Here is an 18320-nt window from a genome sequence, read left to right on the forward strand (position 1 = left end):
GCGCCCAGTTGTTGAATTTGGGGTAACTTATGGGAACATGCAAAACAAACTTTCGAAGCTTAGTAGGCAAGGGAGGATTGTCAACCATCAAAAAACCCTGCCTGAGCCCGAATATTCCCAGTTTGGGCCAGGGAAATACCTAAAAATTCTGCAGAAAATAGAGCTTCCTATCCCGACGGGACAGGCTGCCGGTGCTTCCAAAGTCGGGCTGGCTGACCTTCCAGCCGTTGCATCTGCCAATCACCAGCAACAGAAACAGGCTTTAGTTCCTCTTTCAAGCATGACTGACCACCATTCTCAGGCAGCTTCTAGGCTCCTCGTCCAATATGAATGATACTCCCGCTTCTAAGACTCTCCCGGCATTTGCTGGGCAGGGACGGCGCACCAGCATGAGACAGCCTCTTGGCCAATATGAATTCCCAGGCAGCCTAGGTTATCAATTATTTGACAGATTGGAGGCTGAAAAGCCAAGGCATCTTCTCCACCAAGTATTCGATACGAATATTAAGTGGCGGCGTTATGATTCCTCTCTGGGCGACCAGCCCACAAATCAGTTGCAAGAGACCCCCACTAAGCCCCCGTACTGGTCACTGTCGCTGCAGTGCTGCACTTCATCGGCGCCATGCAACTTTTGCCCAAAGGTGGAGCGAACGTGATACCCTTCGAAGCCTGGTCGGTTTAAACAAATCAGCAGCTGATTTGGCCTGGCTGCTACCGGTGCTGGCCCAATCCTCCTCACCGACATAAACAGCTTACCATCTGCTTCACCTAGAATTCTATACCTCGCCTTGCAACTTATTCTTCGTCTTCCAAAAAACAAACTTTTCGCCTCTGGTTGGGCCTCTTGGGATTGTGTGACCTATTTGATGGCATGCATTTAATTCAACTCCTATCATAGTCCATACCTGATCGTTCGGTCTTCAAAAGTCAACGTGCGACGACTCACAAACCACCGTTCATATATAATTCAAGCTCTGGTTTTGAAACAGGACATAACGAACCCCCTGTCAAACCACCAGGTTCATTCATCGATGCAAAACCCATAAAAGAAAGTATCCCGTTAAGCTACTGGCAAGGGTAGAATCATAAGTAGCCAACCACGTTTACTTCCATTCCTCTTGATCAAGTTCTGTCTAAGCGCCTATCCTCTCTACCTGTCCCGTTACGAAGTGGAATTTTACCCCGCCTTTCAACGAAAGCGCTTGTTTTTCCTTCATCATTTTTGTTCACCCTACAAAATCCAACCAGCTTGAAAATTGTCCAGATTACCACTTTACCTTTTTTCACCGTGAATTAGAGCCTTCTTGTCAATATTTTCATTCCTGTCCCTTGTTACCGTTGGAGGACGAGAGGAACTGCCAGAGGGGGTAGTCACTTGACCATCGATCAGAAGTTGGCACGCCTAGTCCAGGAGGAGGGCTTCCAAACATGGCACCACCCCATATCGTCTTCGGTGGCGGTGTCTCTTCATACTCTTCCTCGGACGATGACTCGTTCGTGGTCCGTTCACACTCCAGAGTTCGCCGACATTCTCGCCCAAGAGTGGTTAGAGAGAACTTAGAAGTTCCGAGACGTGGTCGTGTTCGTGCTTCGTCGGTAGGACCCCAGGGTAGAGATGGCAACATTTTCATCGTGAATGAAGCTCGCTCCCCAAGCCGCGAACGCTCCCATTCCCATGTCCGTGCGAGACCAAAACTGTTCGCGGAAGATGAAGCCCTTATAGACCTAGACGAACAGATGGAACAACTGCGCCGCCATCGCAGGCCACGATCCCGGTCCTCCCATTCCCCACGTTTGGATATTGAGGAGCACCTGCGGCTGGATAGGCTGAGACTATTGGAAAGACGTGAAGAAGCCGCGATGGAGGAACGGAACAGAAAATTGGACGAACAACTACTAGAGTTACAGAGGGAGCGAGATACGCGAATTCGGGAGAGGGAACGGGAGTTAGACCGTGAGAGAGACCGTGTGAGAGATCGAGAGAGTAGAGATCGGCGGGGCCGCCACAGGGATCATAGCGTGTCTCGCCGGGATATCGAAAACGAATTACAGATAGAGAGACTACTCCAGATGCAGCACGATCTAGAAGCCCAGAGATATATCGACGACCAACTTATTGTAAGACGTGCACAGGCTAGAGAAGAGGAAGAAGCAGAAAAAGAGCATGAAAAGCGAATCCGCGAGAAGATAGAGACTGAGCGAACCCGGAAGGAGGCGGAAGAGGCCGAACGTCGAGAGTACGAAGCTAAATTAAAGAAGCAAGCAGTCGACGAATACAACAGGATTGAAGCGGAAAAGAAACAAAAGGAAAAGAAGGACAAAGAAAAAGCAGACAGGGAGTTCGAAGAACGTGCTAGGGCGACGCTTGCAAAGTCTGGTTATACCGACGATCAAATCACGGCCATACTCAAGGGAGAAGAGAAGCCGAAGTCTCATGCTCATCCAGCCATAAAGCCTACGTTTATCAAGGTGCGCTATCCCTCCGTGTTTTTCCAACGAAGGAGCCGGGTCCCCTTTCTTTGCCCTTTGTTCTTGTTTTGTATTTCACCCCAGGCTCACAATTTGCCTTTAGGTCTCTTCCCTACATATCTCACCGGAAACATTAGATTTTTTCCATATACCATGGGAATGGGATGACGTGAGTGCCCCTGTTTATTGCTTCTCAGCTCCCTCGCTTCCCCTTTTTAAATTCGTTCCGCACATGAAGAAGGGCCCGCTAACTTAGACCTCTTTCCCGAAAACATCACAGCGTGACAAGGAATTCATTCTTATCAAACGCTGGATTACAGACGATGAGCAGGAGGAGCTCTTCGAGCACACAAAAACACTACGCCATGGGCAAAAACTTCTGATTGCCCCCGCTCCCCCACAGCCACAAGTGGGTGTCAGAGTTCGGGATCGGGATGAAATGTATTTGGTTCGAACACGGAAGAAGTCGCCACGGCGAGCGAGTGGTTGGGGACTGTGGTAAAAAGCCATATCCCACTTATATCTGTTGTGATGCGGTCTGGCCGAGCTTCTTCCGTCCGTTTCACCCGATCCTTATTCGCGCGGTCACGTCTCCAGACATTGCGGACGTGCATATCTTGGTTCCTATTCCCTTCTCTTACTTGGCCCTTCACTAGCCTGTTGGTGCTTCGTCTTTTCTAGCTTCACTTTGTTCTGGTGTTGACCGCTGATATTCGAATTGTTTTGATAAATTATTTGTCATTTATCTTACACCACCCCCTCGCCCCTCCCCCTTTCCTCCTTTACCTCTTATGCAAAGAGTATACTCTCCATATTTGCAACGACTTTTCTAGTATCTGCTCTTATACAAAATTTGCTTCCAAATGCCTCCCAGGTGCGTAACGAAGAACTTTTTTCTTTTCTAGAATTTATCAAGCGGTGCTATTGCCTGTGTTGTAAAATCTAAACAAGTGTTTTCTTGTCAATCGCTCCCTTCCATCTATCGCTTCAGCGGCCAGTCGACTAGACAAATAAGTACTTTGTTTCCCAAGCCTTCCTTCCAGGGATGTTGCCGCTTCAGAACCCAATAGTTCTCAGAGTAAAAAATGTTGAAGAAACCATTAGTTTCCCCTACGGTGGGATGGTATATATTTTGACCCGAACTGCATGCTGCTGCTATAAAAACCCAGATATTTGAGCTAAGCACCAAGAGGCATCATGTATTCGAATTTGCATTCCTCACAAAAGTCCGGTTGCCATTGCACTGTACTTACCTCTCTCGGGATTCCTTCGTCTTCCGAAAACCATGTTTCTGACACCGCTCTGCCGGGCAACACCCTGCATGCAGCGGGGATATTTTTAGATTGATCAAGGGACATGCACCACGTGACATAAAACTATGCACAGCCTCTCCCATGCTGAGGGTCATCAACCTATCCCACTCTCTCTTTTATCAGGTTTCCGTGCTACACCATATCGATGAATGTCATCTGCCTATGGTGGGACTAGGTTTCCCCTGTTATTTACCCTGAAGAGCATCAGCCCCCAGCTGGAATTGAGCGGCTCTTCCGTCCTTAGAATACTAGGTGAAAGGAATTTGGTGTGCACCATTGAAGCATTTACCCTAGATTTTCTTGAAACTACGTTTCAAGTTCCGTTTTGCTTCCGCTTTCTAACAGCGGTTTATTGGTTGGAGTTCTACGGGCACCTGTTCTTTTTTTCCCTTCTCCCGATTGCAAGGCTGCCATTTATACCTTGCTCGATTTCAATTAACAAGTCTCCCATTCTACACATGGTGCTGGTTGACACTACATCCCGAGCAGATGTGCGGCTCAAATGGAATAATGCCAATTCTCGTCTTTCAGTTAGCTTCGTCTGGACCAATTGCGATCCGTCTTCTCATGCTTGAGATATTACCTGCGTTGCCGGAATTTTCCTACTACCCTGTCCTGAAAGACGCGGCTTATCTATCCGGGGCCAGGTTTTGATTGCCGTTCTGCTTGTTCATTGATGAATCTGTGTCGTGTGCAGTGTGGTGCTTGAGTATTACCGGGTATATCAGCAGGTCTGCTCTTCGAGACCTGATGCAAACTTGCCCTTGTTTCAATTTGGCCGAATCGGATTATCGAGAAGACAGTACTCCCTGTTGCCGTTTCAGGTGTCCCTGGGTGACCTCCCAGGACATAACGTTTTGTCTGTTGGGGAAAATACTGAAAACGCTTAACAATTAACATTTATAAGCTCAACGCGTCAATCAAGAGGGACTTTTCGAGTTAGCCGGGGAATCCATAATCACGCGCGCAAATCCGAAGCCAGGGTTTTCTACAAACTCTTCATGATAGCTAACATTAAGACGTTTCCTACAGATTGCATTATCCCTGCTACGCTGGGAACTATGCTTTTTGAAGTCGATGGGAAGAGATAGTTTCAACGAAGCGCATATAGGATGTTTCAAGAATTTGTGGGTTGGCTGACCCACTCTGGGAATGAAAACACTGGCCACAAACGTCATCGATAAAGGTAAACAAACAAACCTTTCTCAGTCTACAGCTCAGTTTATAGACTCCGTCAAAATCGGCCGCATGATATCTTCATATATATATATCATCAATATATTCATCATTGGCCACTTAGAAACTAGCTCAAAGGTTACAGTTCGTTGCTCCAGACGGCGTAAAAGGCCCTTTGTTCCTTGCATTTTTAGTCCCCTATGATGTTGGCATGCAAGCGGATATGTTAACGCTTTTAGAGGAATCTCCTAAAAAATAATTCCAGTCAGGTCATTTATTTCGTACACAGGTTCCCTCCATGCACTACTTAAAATCACATATTAGAACGGCCCAGCCACTTGGGCTGAAACTTCTGGTCTGTTACCTTTCTCTTGCGGATATCCAACCCCCTTGCATAAGCGCTTTGAAGCTGTTAGCAGGGGAAAATCCGCTGATAACTACAACTACTACAATAAACTGAGGTGGTCAGCGCAGAAATCTGTTCCTTGTTCATTTGTCCAACGTTAGTCAGGGTTAATAGACTCTACGCTGTGGCCAACTTGGTTTGCGCTGTATAATTTACCTCAACAGGATTTTCACCTATGTGAACATTAACTTTTCCCTCTATCAGTGTCAGTTCCTAGACTGCCTTTTATCTTCAGTCGTATCACACGTCTCTGCACCTGAGGACATATGCATGCAGACTTCAATTTGAACGCGGAACCCTGGTCTTCCGGGCGAGAAGTTGTGACGAAACGCCAAAAGCTGGCTGAGGACATCAAAGCAAACGAAATAAACCCTCCACTCTATTTAATCTTGATCAGTGCGGGGCAACTAGCTTCCCGAGACTGGATTCGAACAACAAATGTGTCTTTTAATCCCATCTGGGGTCATTAGGCTGGATCCAGTAGCCAGGGCGGTCATCCAGTGGGCACAGCCACAGTGCTGGAAATCTGCATCTGTCCCCCAAGCTTGACCGAACACTTCGCACCCGAAGGTAACTTACACCAAAATGCACTGAAGGACGACTTGTTTCAATTCATATTCGGCTATAGTACACAGTGTTGTGAGTCTCTGATGGTCATATAATCGCACCATCTTCATCTGAGAATTGTCATCAAAACTGGTTGAATCATCAGACGCAAAGCGGCCAAGGATTTAAGAAGGGATATGCATGGAGCACTGATGGTGGGGTCGCTCACATCACGATGACAATCTATTCAGGTAAGAAATTATGCAGGTGGCGGCCAATTCGTGCATGGATGTGTTCTAAAAATGTATCTTAGCCTGCATATTTGCCGGTTGATTCTGTCGACCTTCGGGGAGTTGGTGGGTTTCATGCGCAGCCGCGGAAGACTAACCAGATGCTGAACGCCTGTGCGGATTTCCGGCAAGGACTCGGGCCCAGTATTGGCCAATGCTTCTGGAGATGCCAACCGCAACAGCAGCTATCGCTTAACTAAGTTTAGGGACCTGCAGGTGCCCAACATCCGTCGATAGTTTTAGGTGGATGCAATGCTGCAAACACCATCCTGGGCAGCCATAGGAGTTTCCATCAATGCGTCCCGAACTGCTACAGCCACTAGGTTGAATTGACACTCCTCTTTGCCAAGTGACGACAAGGATTGCGCCCTCCTCTCTTTTTCTGTTTCTCTCTGAGGGGTAGCATGGGTTCCCACGGAGAGAGGTGTCTGGGTAAAATTGTACAAATGCCACAGGCAAACCTCTCCGATGTCTTTTTATTTTGGGATCCCAAAACCAAATACTTGGTTGGATTCGCTTCTTTGGAATACCATTTTTAACCTTCCAACATGAGCCCGTTACCAATTCACCGAAATAGGGTTGGCAAGAAAAGAACCTCCTGCGACAGATGCCATACTCTGAAAAGCAAGTGTGCCAGAGCTCCAGGTTCAGAACGCTGCAGCCGATGTGAGCGCATTGGAATCCGCTGTGTTTTCAGTGCATCGATGAAGTTGGGAAGACCAAAATCACTTGGAATTTTCCAATCACCCACACACCAATACCACAAAGATATAGGTGAGGAACGCTCTAGGCCAAAAGTTGTGCCACTTGCACTAATACGAACGCGCAAAGAGCCTCACGCGACGTGCGCTTCTTCGTCTGGTAAATTCCACCCTTCATTCCCTTCTTTTTTGATCATCTGAACGATTGTAGCTGACGCTATCCAGGTATCAGCGCAACCCCAGTAAGCGCTCCCACAGACATGCGGCAACAATGGCCAGGTAGGCAAAACATACTTTCAAGGGAAATAGGTTAGGACATAAACTGACTACAGAGCAGTGCAGAACATGACTTCTGATAGTCCATCGCCGCCCTTGCATATTGTGCCACAGTTTTATCAGGGAGATTCCGCTATCAGCCAGTCTCCGACGCCCTTCAATTACCATGAACTGAGTGCATCTCTCTCGTGCGGGGTGGATGATCCCTTGCTCCTAACAGAAAATGACTCCGATTGGCTTTTGAATTCATCAAAACTAGATACTCTTACAGGGGGAATTCCCCAAGTCGCCAACCTGGCGGACTTCCGTAGTTCATCTTGGACTACCTCCCCGGTTCCAATTTCAGCACCCAATTTCTCGGAATGTTTATCAAATCCCAATTCGCCTAGTGACTGGAACTGCAAGGGAGATACAAACACGCCTATGTACAAGCTCTCAAAGCTCCATCTGGAACTAGATGATCTTCTCAGCATTCCAACAAACTGCAAAGGCACGGTGCATCCAAATGATATAATGTCCTCTCCCAGCAGCCCTTTTCCCAAGACCGCCGCATCCACTCCCACCACTCCCACTGCTGCAGTCGACGCGATTTTCTTGCTAAGCGAAAACCTCATCGAAATAATGCAAGAGCTATACCAAGAAGCAAGTACGGCAGCGTACCCGTCTCTTCACATTTATCCTTACATGCCCCACGCCTCACCATTACGACGGAGATGCTCATCTAATTCACAACAGAGTCACTTGGGCGGACAGCAACAAGAACCAGCAACTGCCCTCATTACACTTACCTGTTATCTCCGCCTTCTTGGGATTTACGAGACGCTCGTAATACCCCTTTACCACTATTTTCAGCAACACCAGAAAGAGCTCGATACTCATCCAAATGCCCCGTTTCCTTTGCCATTGCCTCTCCCAACTTTCAAGTTGGGTCGATACGAGCCAACTAGCACCTCCGATGTGAGCCTGGGTCTCCTCCTCCATCTCCTCTTACGGACTCTTGAGTGTTTACATACCACCCTTGGCCTATACCTTCCTACAACCTCACTTAGCCCCCACAGTCTTTGGGCATATGACGGGCGTCCTCCGGCTTCCGCTACAAATTCGCCAACCTCAGCCTCAGACTATGTCGAGGCAAGATCGATATCGCCAATGGCGGACAACTATCAGCACGATGAATTTCGTGTGTCACCGGACTCGTGTAGTCATGTAACGTTACTTACTGAGTCCGCGTTGAGCGAGGCGGGGAGACGTGAGAGGTATTTGACAGGTCTCTTGTATTCAGCGATGGAAACTTTTCCAGTGATGAGATAATAATGATCGATTTCTTTATTACACACTTTAATTTCCTTGGCCACTCTTTGGGTACCTAGGTAAGATTGGTATGACCAAGGCCAGAAAACCATACTACTAATTGTTAATAGTTAATATGTCCTGTTCAATCCCCATCTAATATTTTAAAATAGTCATTTTTAATCAAGTTCTATGCGATACATTTAATAATCTTTTTCAACTCAGCAGGATAATTCAAGCACATTCCAAAAGCTCTAAAATTCATTGCACGGTACAAATACCAATATTGGAGTAATAAAATATCGTCGACTGGTTACAGTTTAAGCCAACATTGATTACTCCTCAGTAACCCTGTTAAATGAATAATATTGACAGTAGGGCTTATCCGTAGCTTGGTAGAGGACTACGGAGTAAATGACTTTATTGAAATCACTCAGGATCAGCAGCAGGGTGCCAATTTAACAGCTTACACCGATCGAATTGAAAGAAGGGGCAAAAGATAGAATAGATATGTTAGATTTGGTAAAGACAAGAGGGAGTACATGAAGCGCTGAAAATTGTGAACCGTATCAACGTAAGATATACCGTTGGTAACAGCCAGCAGGCGGTGCTATAATGGTGAGACTCCACGGCTTCTCAGTATCCTTGTCAATAAACAGTGAGATTGGATTTTATAGCTATGGGCTGATTGTTGTGTCACCACGAACATCTACTGGACTTTGCGATTTGATAAACCATGCCACCCTGGTTATGTCTCGTTCATGTGTTTTAGATAAAGGAAGAGTAATATTAATAGTAGCGATGTTAATCTAAAACCATCACTTCCAAAAACGCCGGTTAGAATGCTTATCCTATGATACAGTGGAATTTCCAGAACAAGAAGAGTATTAACCGCCCAAATGCCATCCGTTTCACTCACCCATGATCCAAAAGTAGAGCCATTAGGGAAACGCAATATATCCAAATGAATCATATACCAAGAAATGCCATGAAATCGTTGATCTTGTAGAACAAGACAGTAGTCAAGTTATGGCGCTAATTGCTCGATATTATCCTGATCTGGCCACCTCTTTTCGGCTTTTAGGATCAGTTCTTCATATACAGTCCATGCAAGCGCGGAGCTAATTGCTTTGCGGCCCATGCGCAAACCCAAGCCCCCGAAAAGGCTCCGCACTCCGTCTTCACGGAGCATTAGCCGCACCGCGTGGGCCATATTGCGATACTTGTTCGGCATAAGCTGCAACCGTGTCTTAACCACATCGAATGGGTTCGTGATGCTGGTCGCCAAGCCTGCAGCCAGCGCACCGGAGACAAAATTAACCGATATGGACGAGGTAACAAGCTGCTTTTCCGAGTTATCCTTGCAAGCCGGCTCGTCGGAGAGCGGCCGTGCCGTCGTCAATCCACCGAAGTTCAATGCATTAAGATTCTTCTTAGATTGCTCGTAAAATACAACATAGAGACCAGCATACGGCGCATCACGAATCGCCGTTGCGCCAAAACCGGAAAATAAGCCTCTGAAACCTTCTGAACGCACAATATCCCGCCCAGCACCCCAAATGCTACGGTAGGCGTAATAGTCTGATTCATAGCGAACTTTTATGACAGTAACAGGCATCATGATGAACCCTGCCGCAGTTCTTGCCATGGCTCCGGTAAGGAGGTTTGCTGTATGAGAGAGTTTCGGAAGCGCGGATGTGCGCGTGCGCTTGTCATCGCGATCACCATGGAGAGGGACTAATGGGCCCTGGTTTGCTACACACTGCCTTAATGCATTTAAGCTAGAAAAGTATAGAGCGGAGCCAAATCCCGTTCGAAGTGCTGAGGGTAGTGTCCCTCGCCAGAGACCTCGGATTGGCTGCGGTGATGCAAGGATTTTGCGAATGGTGAAAAGGAGCGCAGAGGTTTGGTGTGCTTGTTGGATTCTAGTCTTCAGAAGGTCTGCAGGTTGGAGGAGAATGGCAGAAGAGAGCCCGGAAGCCAGGCCAGCAACGAAATGGAATTTTGGCTTTGAGGCTTAATCCCCAGTCAGCAAAGGTTTCAGAAGTGCTGAATTTGGGGCTGCACTATGCGGAACTTACAAGTCGAAATCTTCAGACGGGCACCGTTTGTGGAGCCATCAGACATATCTGCTGTCGCGAGCATAGGGTAAGCCAAATCAAACTATGGTCACTGGATGAATCACCAGTGATTAATTATATATTCTTGTGCCAGTAGCCATTGTGATATATAGGAAAACTGAAGGCTGAGTCAGAGCGCCATATAAGGATGTCATTTGATAAGGCACTCTCTGGCCGCCTTTCTTAGTTGGTGCGAATAAAGCGAGCTTCAACGAATCTTCCAACGGACTTCTTGCTGCTCATGATGAAACTGGCTGGTGTCCACGTCCACGTGACGTAATGGGCCGAAGATCGGACCGGAACGGAAAGGAAAGCCAGGCTGGAGGAAAGAGGTTAGCTCCGGGCTTGGCACCCTACATCGCAACTTTCACCATCTGCCACTGCGGAAGTTGGCGGGCTCATTCATTACGCAGTTCCAATATTTTTATGCGTGGGGGGCCGAGACGAACGGACTCAGATTTAGTTCCTTAACCATATATGTTGCCGAACCGCCCTATGTGGAAGGGTGAAAAGGTTTGGCGACATTGAGGATGAGATCGCCCACAAAACTCAAGTTTATTAAAGTGTTGAAGGCATTAGAATTGCCATTGATACTCGGTGTGTACTATGACCACAGGCCGCGTGTTTGAAGCTGTATGTTTCTTGACCCTCTTGACTTGTTCCTCGGCCAAGGCCGTTTGCCAGAGCCCCCCGAATACACATTGGCTTTAGACTCAACTGTGTATGAGCCTCACTTGAATACCCTCCAGCATGATGCTAGCCTGCCATTCTGGAATACATATTTCAAACTTCTTGTGAATGAAGTGCATCAGGTATTATCAAAACTGAATGACCAAGGTATTTGATAATCTTCAGCTTATTTATTCTAGCCCTGGTTGAGCATGTTGATCCCTATTTCAATTCCTGATGATTCGCAAAAACCTACATGAACGGGATTTGATGTTGCAATCATTTATTGAGACCTTTTTCACAATGGAGTGAACATAACGGTTTGAAACCAAGTGTGTTGAGAACCAAAGTGAAACATGTTAATATCCCAGATACTCTTCTCTACTGACTTCCTTGCTACTGGCGGCTTATACATGCAGATAATCAGAAACAAGAACCTTCGCCGAACAAGGAATATTATCAATATCACAATCCATGACAATAGATGAAAAATTATAAAATTAAGAAGAGGAATGGAGAATGATCTATGGAAATTCAAGCCACTCATTGAGCGTCCTGATCATGTTGCGCAATACCACTTCTTTTCCACTACTTCAGAACTTTCCAGCCATTGCCCACTAGTGCCAACTGTCAAAGACACCAAATCACAAAAGCATGGTCAAATATTCACACCCTTTTCACGTGCTGAAATCCACGGTGAATTGGTTCCCAACAAGTGATTGGACACGCAGATCAGAGCTAAAGGGCCGGCCGGCAGAAGGGTATGGTAATTAGAAGGCACACAGACTAAATACGAGCCCATAGTGTTCAGAAATCTTCTGAAATACCGTCGCTGATGCCTCCAAGTAGAAAAACGATCCGATTCAATTTGCTTCGATCACGCGAATGAACTTAGTCAATAAACCTCTTCTACGAGATAAGTTGCTTCAAGCGAAGCAGACCTAACTGCCTGAGACCGAGGGAGAGCTGGCGCAGCGCCTAACAACAGCCAAATCTGAATCATGCAAAGAATTAGCTCTCAACGACTATCAAATGCTCAGATCTATCTCCGACGCTTGACCGATCAGAGCTCCAAAGCAAAATGGCGTAGGGAGGCTCTATTTAAGTAAACTATGTCTGAAACTACACCGAGAGCAGTTATATAATTCAGTAATCCCTCTTTACCGATACCGATGACCCGCATTAGGCCAGATGACCTTGAAAGAAAGATGCCACGTCCACACGTAAGCGGTCGCAGGCTCTCTCGCTCGTGAGGAAAGCTTTACGTCGCATGAAGGAATGGTTCTAGAAACAAGACTATGGCATCCCTCTTCTTTTACTAAATTAACTATTGACCAAACAGTTCAGTCTCTCTGTCGTGGAGTAGTAGAGGCGGGCACTTTTCGAATAAAGTTGTTGTGACCACGTGATGTTCATCCTGTCGGACCAGATCATTATTGGTTCGAGCCTGGTTAGTGCCTAAAGCTTAATCAAGCTTATTCCAACAACCAGGAACATTCGAAAAACAAAAATGCTAACAGGTATTCACCAGAAATCTCTCCTCCTCCTTATAAAATAGGTTTAGTACTAATTGCTTTAAAGAATCATAGGAGATTGATAGGACATTTGGATCCTCTCAACACAGTAACCCAAAATAATGTATTTATTTGATTATTCCAAATACGAACATTATTAGTCCCAACTCCAGTGTATATTTTGTATGGGCCATATGCAGAATAACTTCGGCAGAAGTTGATACCATGCTTGGCTGGCCTGTCAATAATATACCCCATTCCAGCCCATCCCTAGTTGTGATGCTTGTAAGCCTACATTGGCTGTCTATCCCCAGAGATTAAGTTAATATTTTCTATAAAAAATTTCCTTCTCTGTTGATTCATGGAGAATCCATCATTTTCTGTACAAGTGTCTCACCTGTCAAATATCTTGTTTGTCACGCAAGAGCCCAGCTAAACTTATGTGTTTTGAGTGAAACCCTTACATTTCACGATTCATATCATAGATGTTATTTTACAGGCTGCATCCTCGGCCTGGAGTGTAAAAGTCAGCCAGCATTGCCAAAACCTTTAACCGCGATCATGAGTAGAGGATCACGAAAATATGGTTTGACGTCATTCCCATGCCCTTTGGGGCAGAATTCATGCTGGTGAAAATCGCAACCTTTCTAACAAATGTTGTTATCCTTAGATATACAATCCATATGTTGATTCGGTTCTCCGGTCTGTCTGGGATGTCTATTTTGACGTCACTTTTCCTACAACTACTAGAACATTTACATCTACTGTCCTGGCTGTCCAACGAGGACCTCGTTGTCAAACTCGAAAGATGAACTATTCTCAATACCCTATCCGCTAGATATTAGGACTATTCTCCATACTTCATCTTTTAAGCATGTTCAATCCGTAGATCGAGTTACAAATAGGGTGCTAGGCTTCCACCTTCTACATCCTTCAAAACAGCCTTCTCTACCCCACGAGGATTTTAAGCTGTACGTGTATGAGTGCACACAAAAGATGACATATACGTATATACTGCCTCCTTATTTACATATGCCTACCCACATCATTGGCTAATATAACATATAAGAGAAGGCAAAGCTGCCGACCACTGCTACTCCAGCAAATCCATGACTGGTCGTCATCCAAGAATGACAGAGTATGTTTCTCTCCTATTCCAACCCTCTGGACGTCTCAGCACTATTCTCAGGAATTCCAACATTTTCGACATGTGTACCTAACTGGGCTCCTTAGTATCCATCCAAAAAGTCTTCAAGCCCGACCAAAGCAACGTTATGGTGACAAAAGGGGCAACATGCAAATTACCGTATCAAGAAACAGGAGCACACTTATCGGCATGCCACCCGAGCTCCTTCTCGAAATTGTGGGAAACCTCGGTCCGGCCGACAAAGCCTCACTCGCTCTTACCTGCAAAAGTAAGTGGATTAATTTTCGACCTGAATAGGCAAGAGGAACCACAACTTACATGCAAATTTTAGGGGCGTATCAATTCTCCAATAAAAGTGACTTTCAAGCCATGGATGTGCCTCAGATATCAGAAATTTGGAGCCGTGCATGCCACGAACCATTTCCGATGGAATACGAACGGTATAGATTCCTCCAGCGCTTGCAGGGTGACTCGCGCAAGTACGTTGCCTGTGCGTGGTGTCTTGAACTGCATCCGAGGAAGCGAAACTGCTCTGTTGGATGTGCTTCTAGGTTTGCCTCGGAAAGACGCATAAAAGTGGACGAAACCACCTGCGAATGGCAGATCATGCACAACGGCAGGAGCAATGGAATCTACATATCCAACTTCAAAAACGTCGACGAAGAGTCCGAAGAATTTATCACTCATAATGCCGACCAGGTTTCAGAACGTTCGGACGGAACGTTACACTTTTACTGTACTCGTCTCTGAAAGAGAAGTAGAGTTTCCTGACACATCCGAAACAGCAGGAGAGAAATACATTACCATCCGTGTTGACCACGACAAAGTCTTTGACCGCGACGATTTCTTCGGTCCTCAGCTCAAAAACTCCTCCATCAGAGTGTGCGACCACCTGAAGTTCCCCGAAAACCCTGACCTTTGGGATATGGTCTACTGCAAAGTCATGAACCATCCAGAAAATCTATCCTGCCACAAATGCGCCAATGTCTTACGGCACTGTGACAAGTGTGAGGCCATCTTCGACTTTAACGTCCAGCCACTAGACATGCTCGGTGAATTGTCCCAACGTTACGTCATACTCCAGGCGCGAGTTTTCCGCCGAATAAACATGAAACTAGGAAGCCGTGCGAAAATCAGAGCGATCGAGTCCTCCAGATGAGGGAACCGGCCCATTTGCCATGGACGTCACATGGAATACGGCGCAATTCAAATTAGATATGAGAGCTGAGTTTGGATGGAGAACTGGTGATTCCCTTGAGGATCAAAAGCCAATGTTTTATATTCCCCCCTTAAAGGAAAAAGGATGTTCATTTGAAGTTACATGAAGTTCGAACAATAGGGTGCTGAAGGGTGTTCGGGAAATATATATATATATGCATTTTTGGGGTGGACCGTTCGTGCTGGTCGCGGTTTGGACATTATTTTTTTGGACACAGATTGGATTAAGGAGTATATTTATTTTGTTTTGTTTCGTGGGGCTATATATCTTCTGTAATCTTTTATTTAATTTGTTGAGAACGAACCCCGAACACTCTTTGTTCGCGACTGGCAAGGTATAAATAATCCTGTATATTGAAAGTACTACAGCTACACTCAAAATTTCAAGGTTCGACTCTAGATGACTAGGCACTCCTCACTTTTTTTGCACTGTAAAACAAGTACGTGTACTTCTACCAATACCATTTTGATTCATTGGCTTTTGATGCTTAATTTGTTTCAGTGTCCTACTGTTTCAATTCATTTCCGTTCAGCATTTCTCAAGTTGCGTATCAATTTTGCAGGCTGCCCTCCTGTGTCTTTGTTTACATGCAGTTTCAATGCCATTGGGGGATTTTCCTCATCAATGTCATTTATCCCCCTGATGTAGCGTCGAGTGTCGATGCTGTACATACATACACTCATGCTTGTGCATTAGATACAACTTAGACCCAAGTATTCTAGAAGGCTTAACACCAAAGTTGTCATGATCCATTTATAAAGGAGGGCCCCAGAATATACAACATTCCATAATTAGTGGAAGTGATAACAGTATACATAAATGAAAATATTCACTTCATCCTAAAGACATATGGTTGATCCCTATCTGGCAGAGAATGTTATAGAACATTAATGGACCAAGAAACAACAACTAAAATTGAAAAATGAGCACGCAACAGAGCAGATAGTTCAAAAGGATTTGACATGAGTATGGTGATAAATTCTTCAATAGCAAATCCCAAAAATAAACCCTTGATATTTTGATGTCATAACCGCCACTAACTCAGATCAACCTAAACTTCCATTCTCAGTAAGCTTGTCCGCTTCCAGCTTCAGTAGCTGTATTCGGGTAGTGCATCCTAGCTCGCATTAAGTTATATTCGCTTTGTGAAATGGGAAGATATTTAGGCGGATTACTCGGGCTTATGCAGCTGGGAAGGCATTCTATCACAGATGTTGGGTCCGGAGCGATAAAATAGGGGATCGAGTAACGTTCCTTAACCATGCGATTGGGTCCATCGAACGTATCCGTGAAAGGCGGCATAGTAACGCGGTGAGATGTGGAGCGAAGATTATCTATGAGCAGATAAGGTATACATAGTAAGTAAGGGTCTTACAAGGCGAACCATAGTTCCACGTCTTCATTATGGAGGGCTTGAAAACCATCTTCTCCATTTTCTAAGTTTAACGGAACTATTTTTAGATTTTCTGGGGGGTATAAGAGGTGATGTGGATCCATTACTGAGTGAAAGAGTAACTTACCATTACTCCATCTTTGAAGGAGATCGCCAACGTTCATGACAAGAGCGTTTTCGATCGGCGTGGCTCTAATGAACTGGCCTGGCCGCTTGATATTTTCAACCTCTAGGCCGCCACAATCATCCTGGAAGAGTATGGTAATGGAACTCCAATCGGTATGAGCAGGCATACGGGCATACCGTTCGTTCTCCAACGCTGCAGCCGGCAATGGAGGATAATGGAGGAGTCGAAGTTGGTTATTATGACCAGAGTGTAATTTGAGCAGGTGGTGTTCGTCTCCAAGACCGATGCCAATGGATATTGCTCTAAGAATATCACTAGCAACGGTAAAGCATTCCCAATAGAACTCCATCATAAAGCTTCGGAAGCCGGGAAGCGTATCTTCGGGAATCCAGACGTTCGGCTGGTGAGAATCCTCATTACTTCCCATATCATAGCTTTCCTGTAAAAGCCAAAAAAAAATATGAGTATTATAACTCGCTTTTTTCCAGCACTGCGAACGAGTATCTTGATGACAGTATAAAAAAAATAAATAACACTGTGTATGGCTCAAGATACCTTATAATCGGGGATAGCTCGCAATTTCTTTATTATTAATTCCGGCATGTCCTTATCACCCATTTCCTGTGATACCTTTTCGAGGCCTGGCCAGGAATATCCCCGATGGATTGAAGAACCATTCGGGTGTGGAGCTTGGAGCTTTTGCTCGGGCGTGAGGTCAAAAAACCGTTTTGACCATGCAAATGCCTCCGCCAGGCGCTCTGCAGGAATGCCATGGTTGGTAATATATGCAAATCCAACATTCTGACACGCCGACACGATCTCTTTGGCAACTTTCATACGTTTCTCTGGCTCATTTCCCGATCTCCAGGAGGAGAAATCGACGGTTGGAATATAGGCAGCGGGTTCATTGTTCGCGCTGTCTTCGCAGCCAGGTTGCTGCTGCTGTATATTTTCTAAATTCATGCCTCGGTTTCGGTCACTCAGATTTGATCAGCGTAGACATACACACATAAACATATATATGCAAGTAAGGAGTTATCATAATAGACTGATAGCCTTCCCAATAGGAGATGACAGTCCGATTTTGCAGTCGCCATTGGAATCAGGTGACTGCAATGGGAACAAGGCCTCCCATGCAGAATTGACAAAGCTCAGGTTTTCTCTAACCCGGTTTATATCTGGCCTCTTTGTATTTTGTCCATTGCTAGATTAGCAGTTAGACATTTTTGCGGAAGGGGTAAAAGCGACTAAGACAAACGAGGTGAGATAAGTCTAACCCCTTATTAAAATCTCGCAAGCCCCGCTAATATTTAGACAAGCTCCAATGGATCCGGTGCTTTCTTATACAGTACTTTCTACGACCGCAGCCCAAAGCAGAACCCATCTGTACATAGTCTAGAGCTGCTGTAGTTGAACAGGGCGGCTGTTTCCCTACCGGAAAAGTATCATGGAATGAATGAATCACATCACGTAAAGATGTTGGAGGAGGAACGAGCTGGCGGCAACACGGGCCCAATCCCATATAAAGGAAGGGATAGAACCTTCCTGATCCCAATAGGCAACGCACCCTCACGTTGACGCTCGCGGAGCAGGTATTTTGTTCCCCAATGCATGCAAAAGGGGCGGGCTGACTGCAACCTGTTCCAGTCATTGCCACTTGCTAT

At 45.7% G+C, this 18320-nt stretch overlaps 7 protein-coding genes across 7 annotated transcripts; 5 read left to right on the top strand and 2 right to left on the bottom strand.

Moving 5' to 3' along the window:
- Nucleotides 1-37: 37 nt before the first annotated feature.
- HCBG_04070 (uncharacterized protein) lies at nt 38-656 on the top strand (the record flags this gene model as incomplete). Its single annotated transcript, XM_045431119.1, has 2 exons — nt 38-191; nt 313-656. The coding sequence occupies 2 exons, from the start codon at nt 38-40 to the stop codon at nt 654-656; spliced, it is 498 nt and encodes a 165-aa protein (XP_045287672.1).
- Nucleotides 657-1428: 772 nt separating this feature from the next.
- Nucleotides 1429-2971, top strand: HCBG_04071 (uncharacterized protein; the record flags this gene model as incomplete). The annotated part of the gene is made up of 2 exons (XM_045431120.1): nt 1429-2469; nt 2750-2971. 2 exons carry the CDS (start codon nt 1429-1431, stop codon nt 2969-2971), a joined length of 1263 nt encoding a protein of 420 aa, XP_045287673.1.
- A 1321-nt stretch (nt 2972-4292) lies between these two features.
- On the top strand, nt 4293-4672 carry HCBG_04072 (uncharacterized protein; the record flags this gene model as incomplete). The annotated part of the gene is made up of 2 exons (XM_045431121.1): nt 4293-4429; nt 4480-4672. 2 exons carry the CDS (start codon nt 4293-4295, stop codon nt 4670-4672), a joined length of 330 nt encoding a protein of 109 aa, XP_045287674.1.
- Nucleotides 4673-6748: 2076 nt separating this feature from the next.
- Nucleotides 6749-8627, top strand: HCBG_04073 (uncharacterized protein; the record flags this gene model as incomplete). Its single annotated transcript, XM_045431122.1, has 4 exons — nt 6749-7061; nt 7127-7180; nt 7239-8426; nt 8599-8627. The coding sequence occupies 4 exons, from the start codon at nt 6749-6751 to the stop codon at nt 8625-8627; spliced, it is 1584 nt and encodes a 527-aa protein (XP_045287675.1).
- Nucleotides 8628-9230: 603 nt separating this feature from the next.
- Nucleotides 9231-10777, bottom strand: HCBG_04074 (solute carrier family 25 member 38; the record flags this gene model as incomplete). Its single annotated transcript, XM_045431123.1, has 2 exons — nt 9231-10483; nt 10549-10777. The coding sequence occupies 2 exons, from the start codon at nt 10592-10594 to the stop codon at nt 9495-9497; spliced, it is 1035 nt and encodes a 344-aa protein (XP_045287676.1).
- A 2595-nt stretch (nt 10778-13372) lies between these two features.
- Nucleotides 13373-15076, top strand: HCBG_04075 (uncharacterized protein; the record flags this gene model as incomplete). The annotated part of the gene is made up of 6 exons (XM_045431124.1): nt 13373-13399; nt 13441-13472; nt 13840-13908; nt 14004-14185; nt 14249-14626; nt 14703-15076. 6 exons carry the CDS (start codon nt 13373-13375, stop codon nt 15074-15076), a joined length of 1062 nt encoding a protein of 353 aa, XP_045287677.1.
- A 1125-nt stretch (nt 15077-16201) lies between these two features.
- Nucleotides 16202-17493, bottom strand: HCBG_04076 (thymine dioxygenase; the record flags this gene model as incomplete). The annotated part of the gene is made up of 3 exons (XM_045431125.1): nt 16202-16470; nt 16657-17095; nt 17212-17493. The coding sequence occupies 3 exons, from the start codon at nt 17491-17493 to the stop codon at nt 16202-16204; spliced, it is 990 nt and encodes a 329-aa protein (XP_045287678.1).
- Nucleotides 17494-18320: the final 827 nt, after the last annotated feature.

The sequence above is a fragment of the Histoplasma capsulatum genome (assembly GCF_000150115.1).
Source record: "Histoplasma capsulatum G186AR genomic scaffold supercont2.5, whole genome shotgun sequence".
Classification (NCBI taxonomy): Eukaryota; Fungi; Ascomycota; class Eurotiomycetes; order Onygenales; family Ajellomycetaceae; genus Histoplasma; species Histoplasma capsulatum.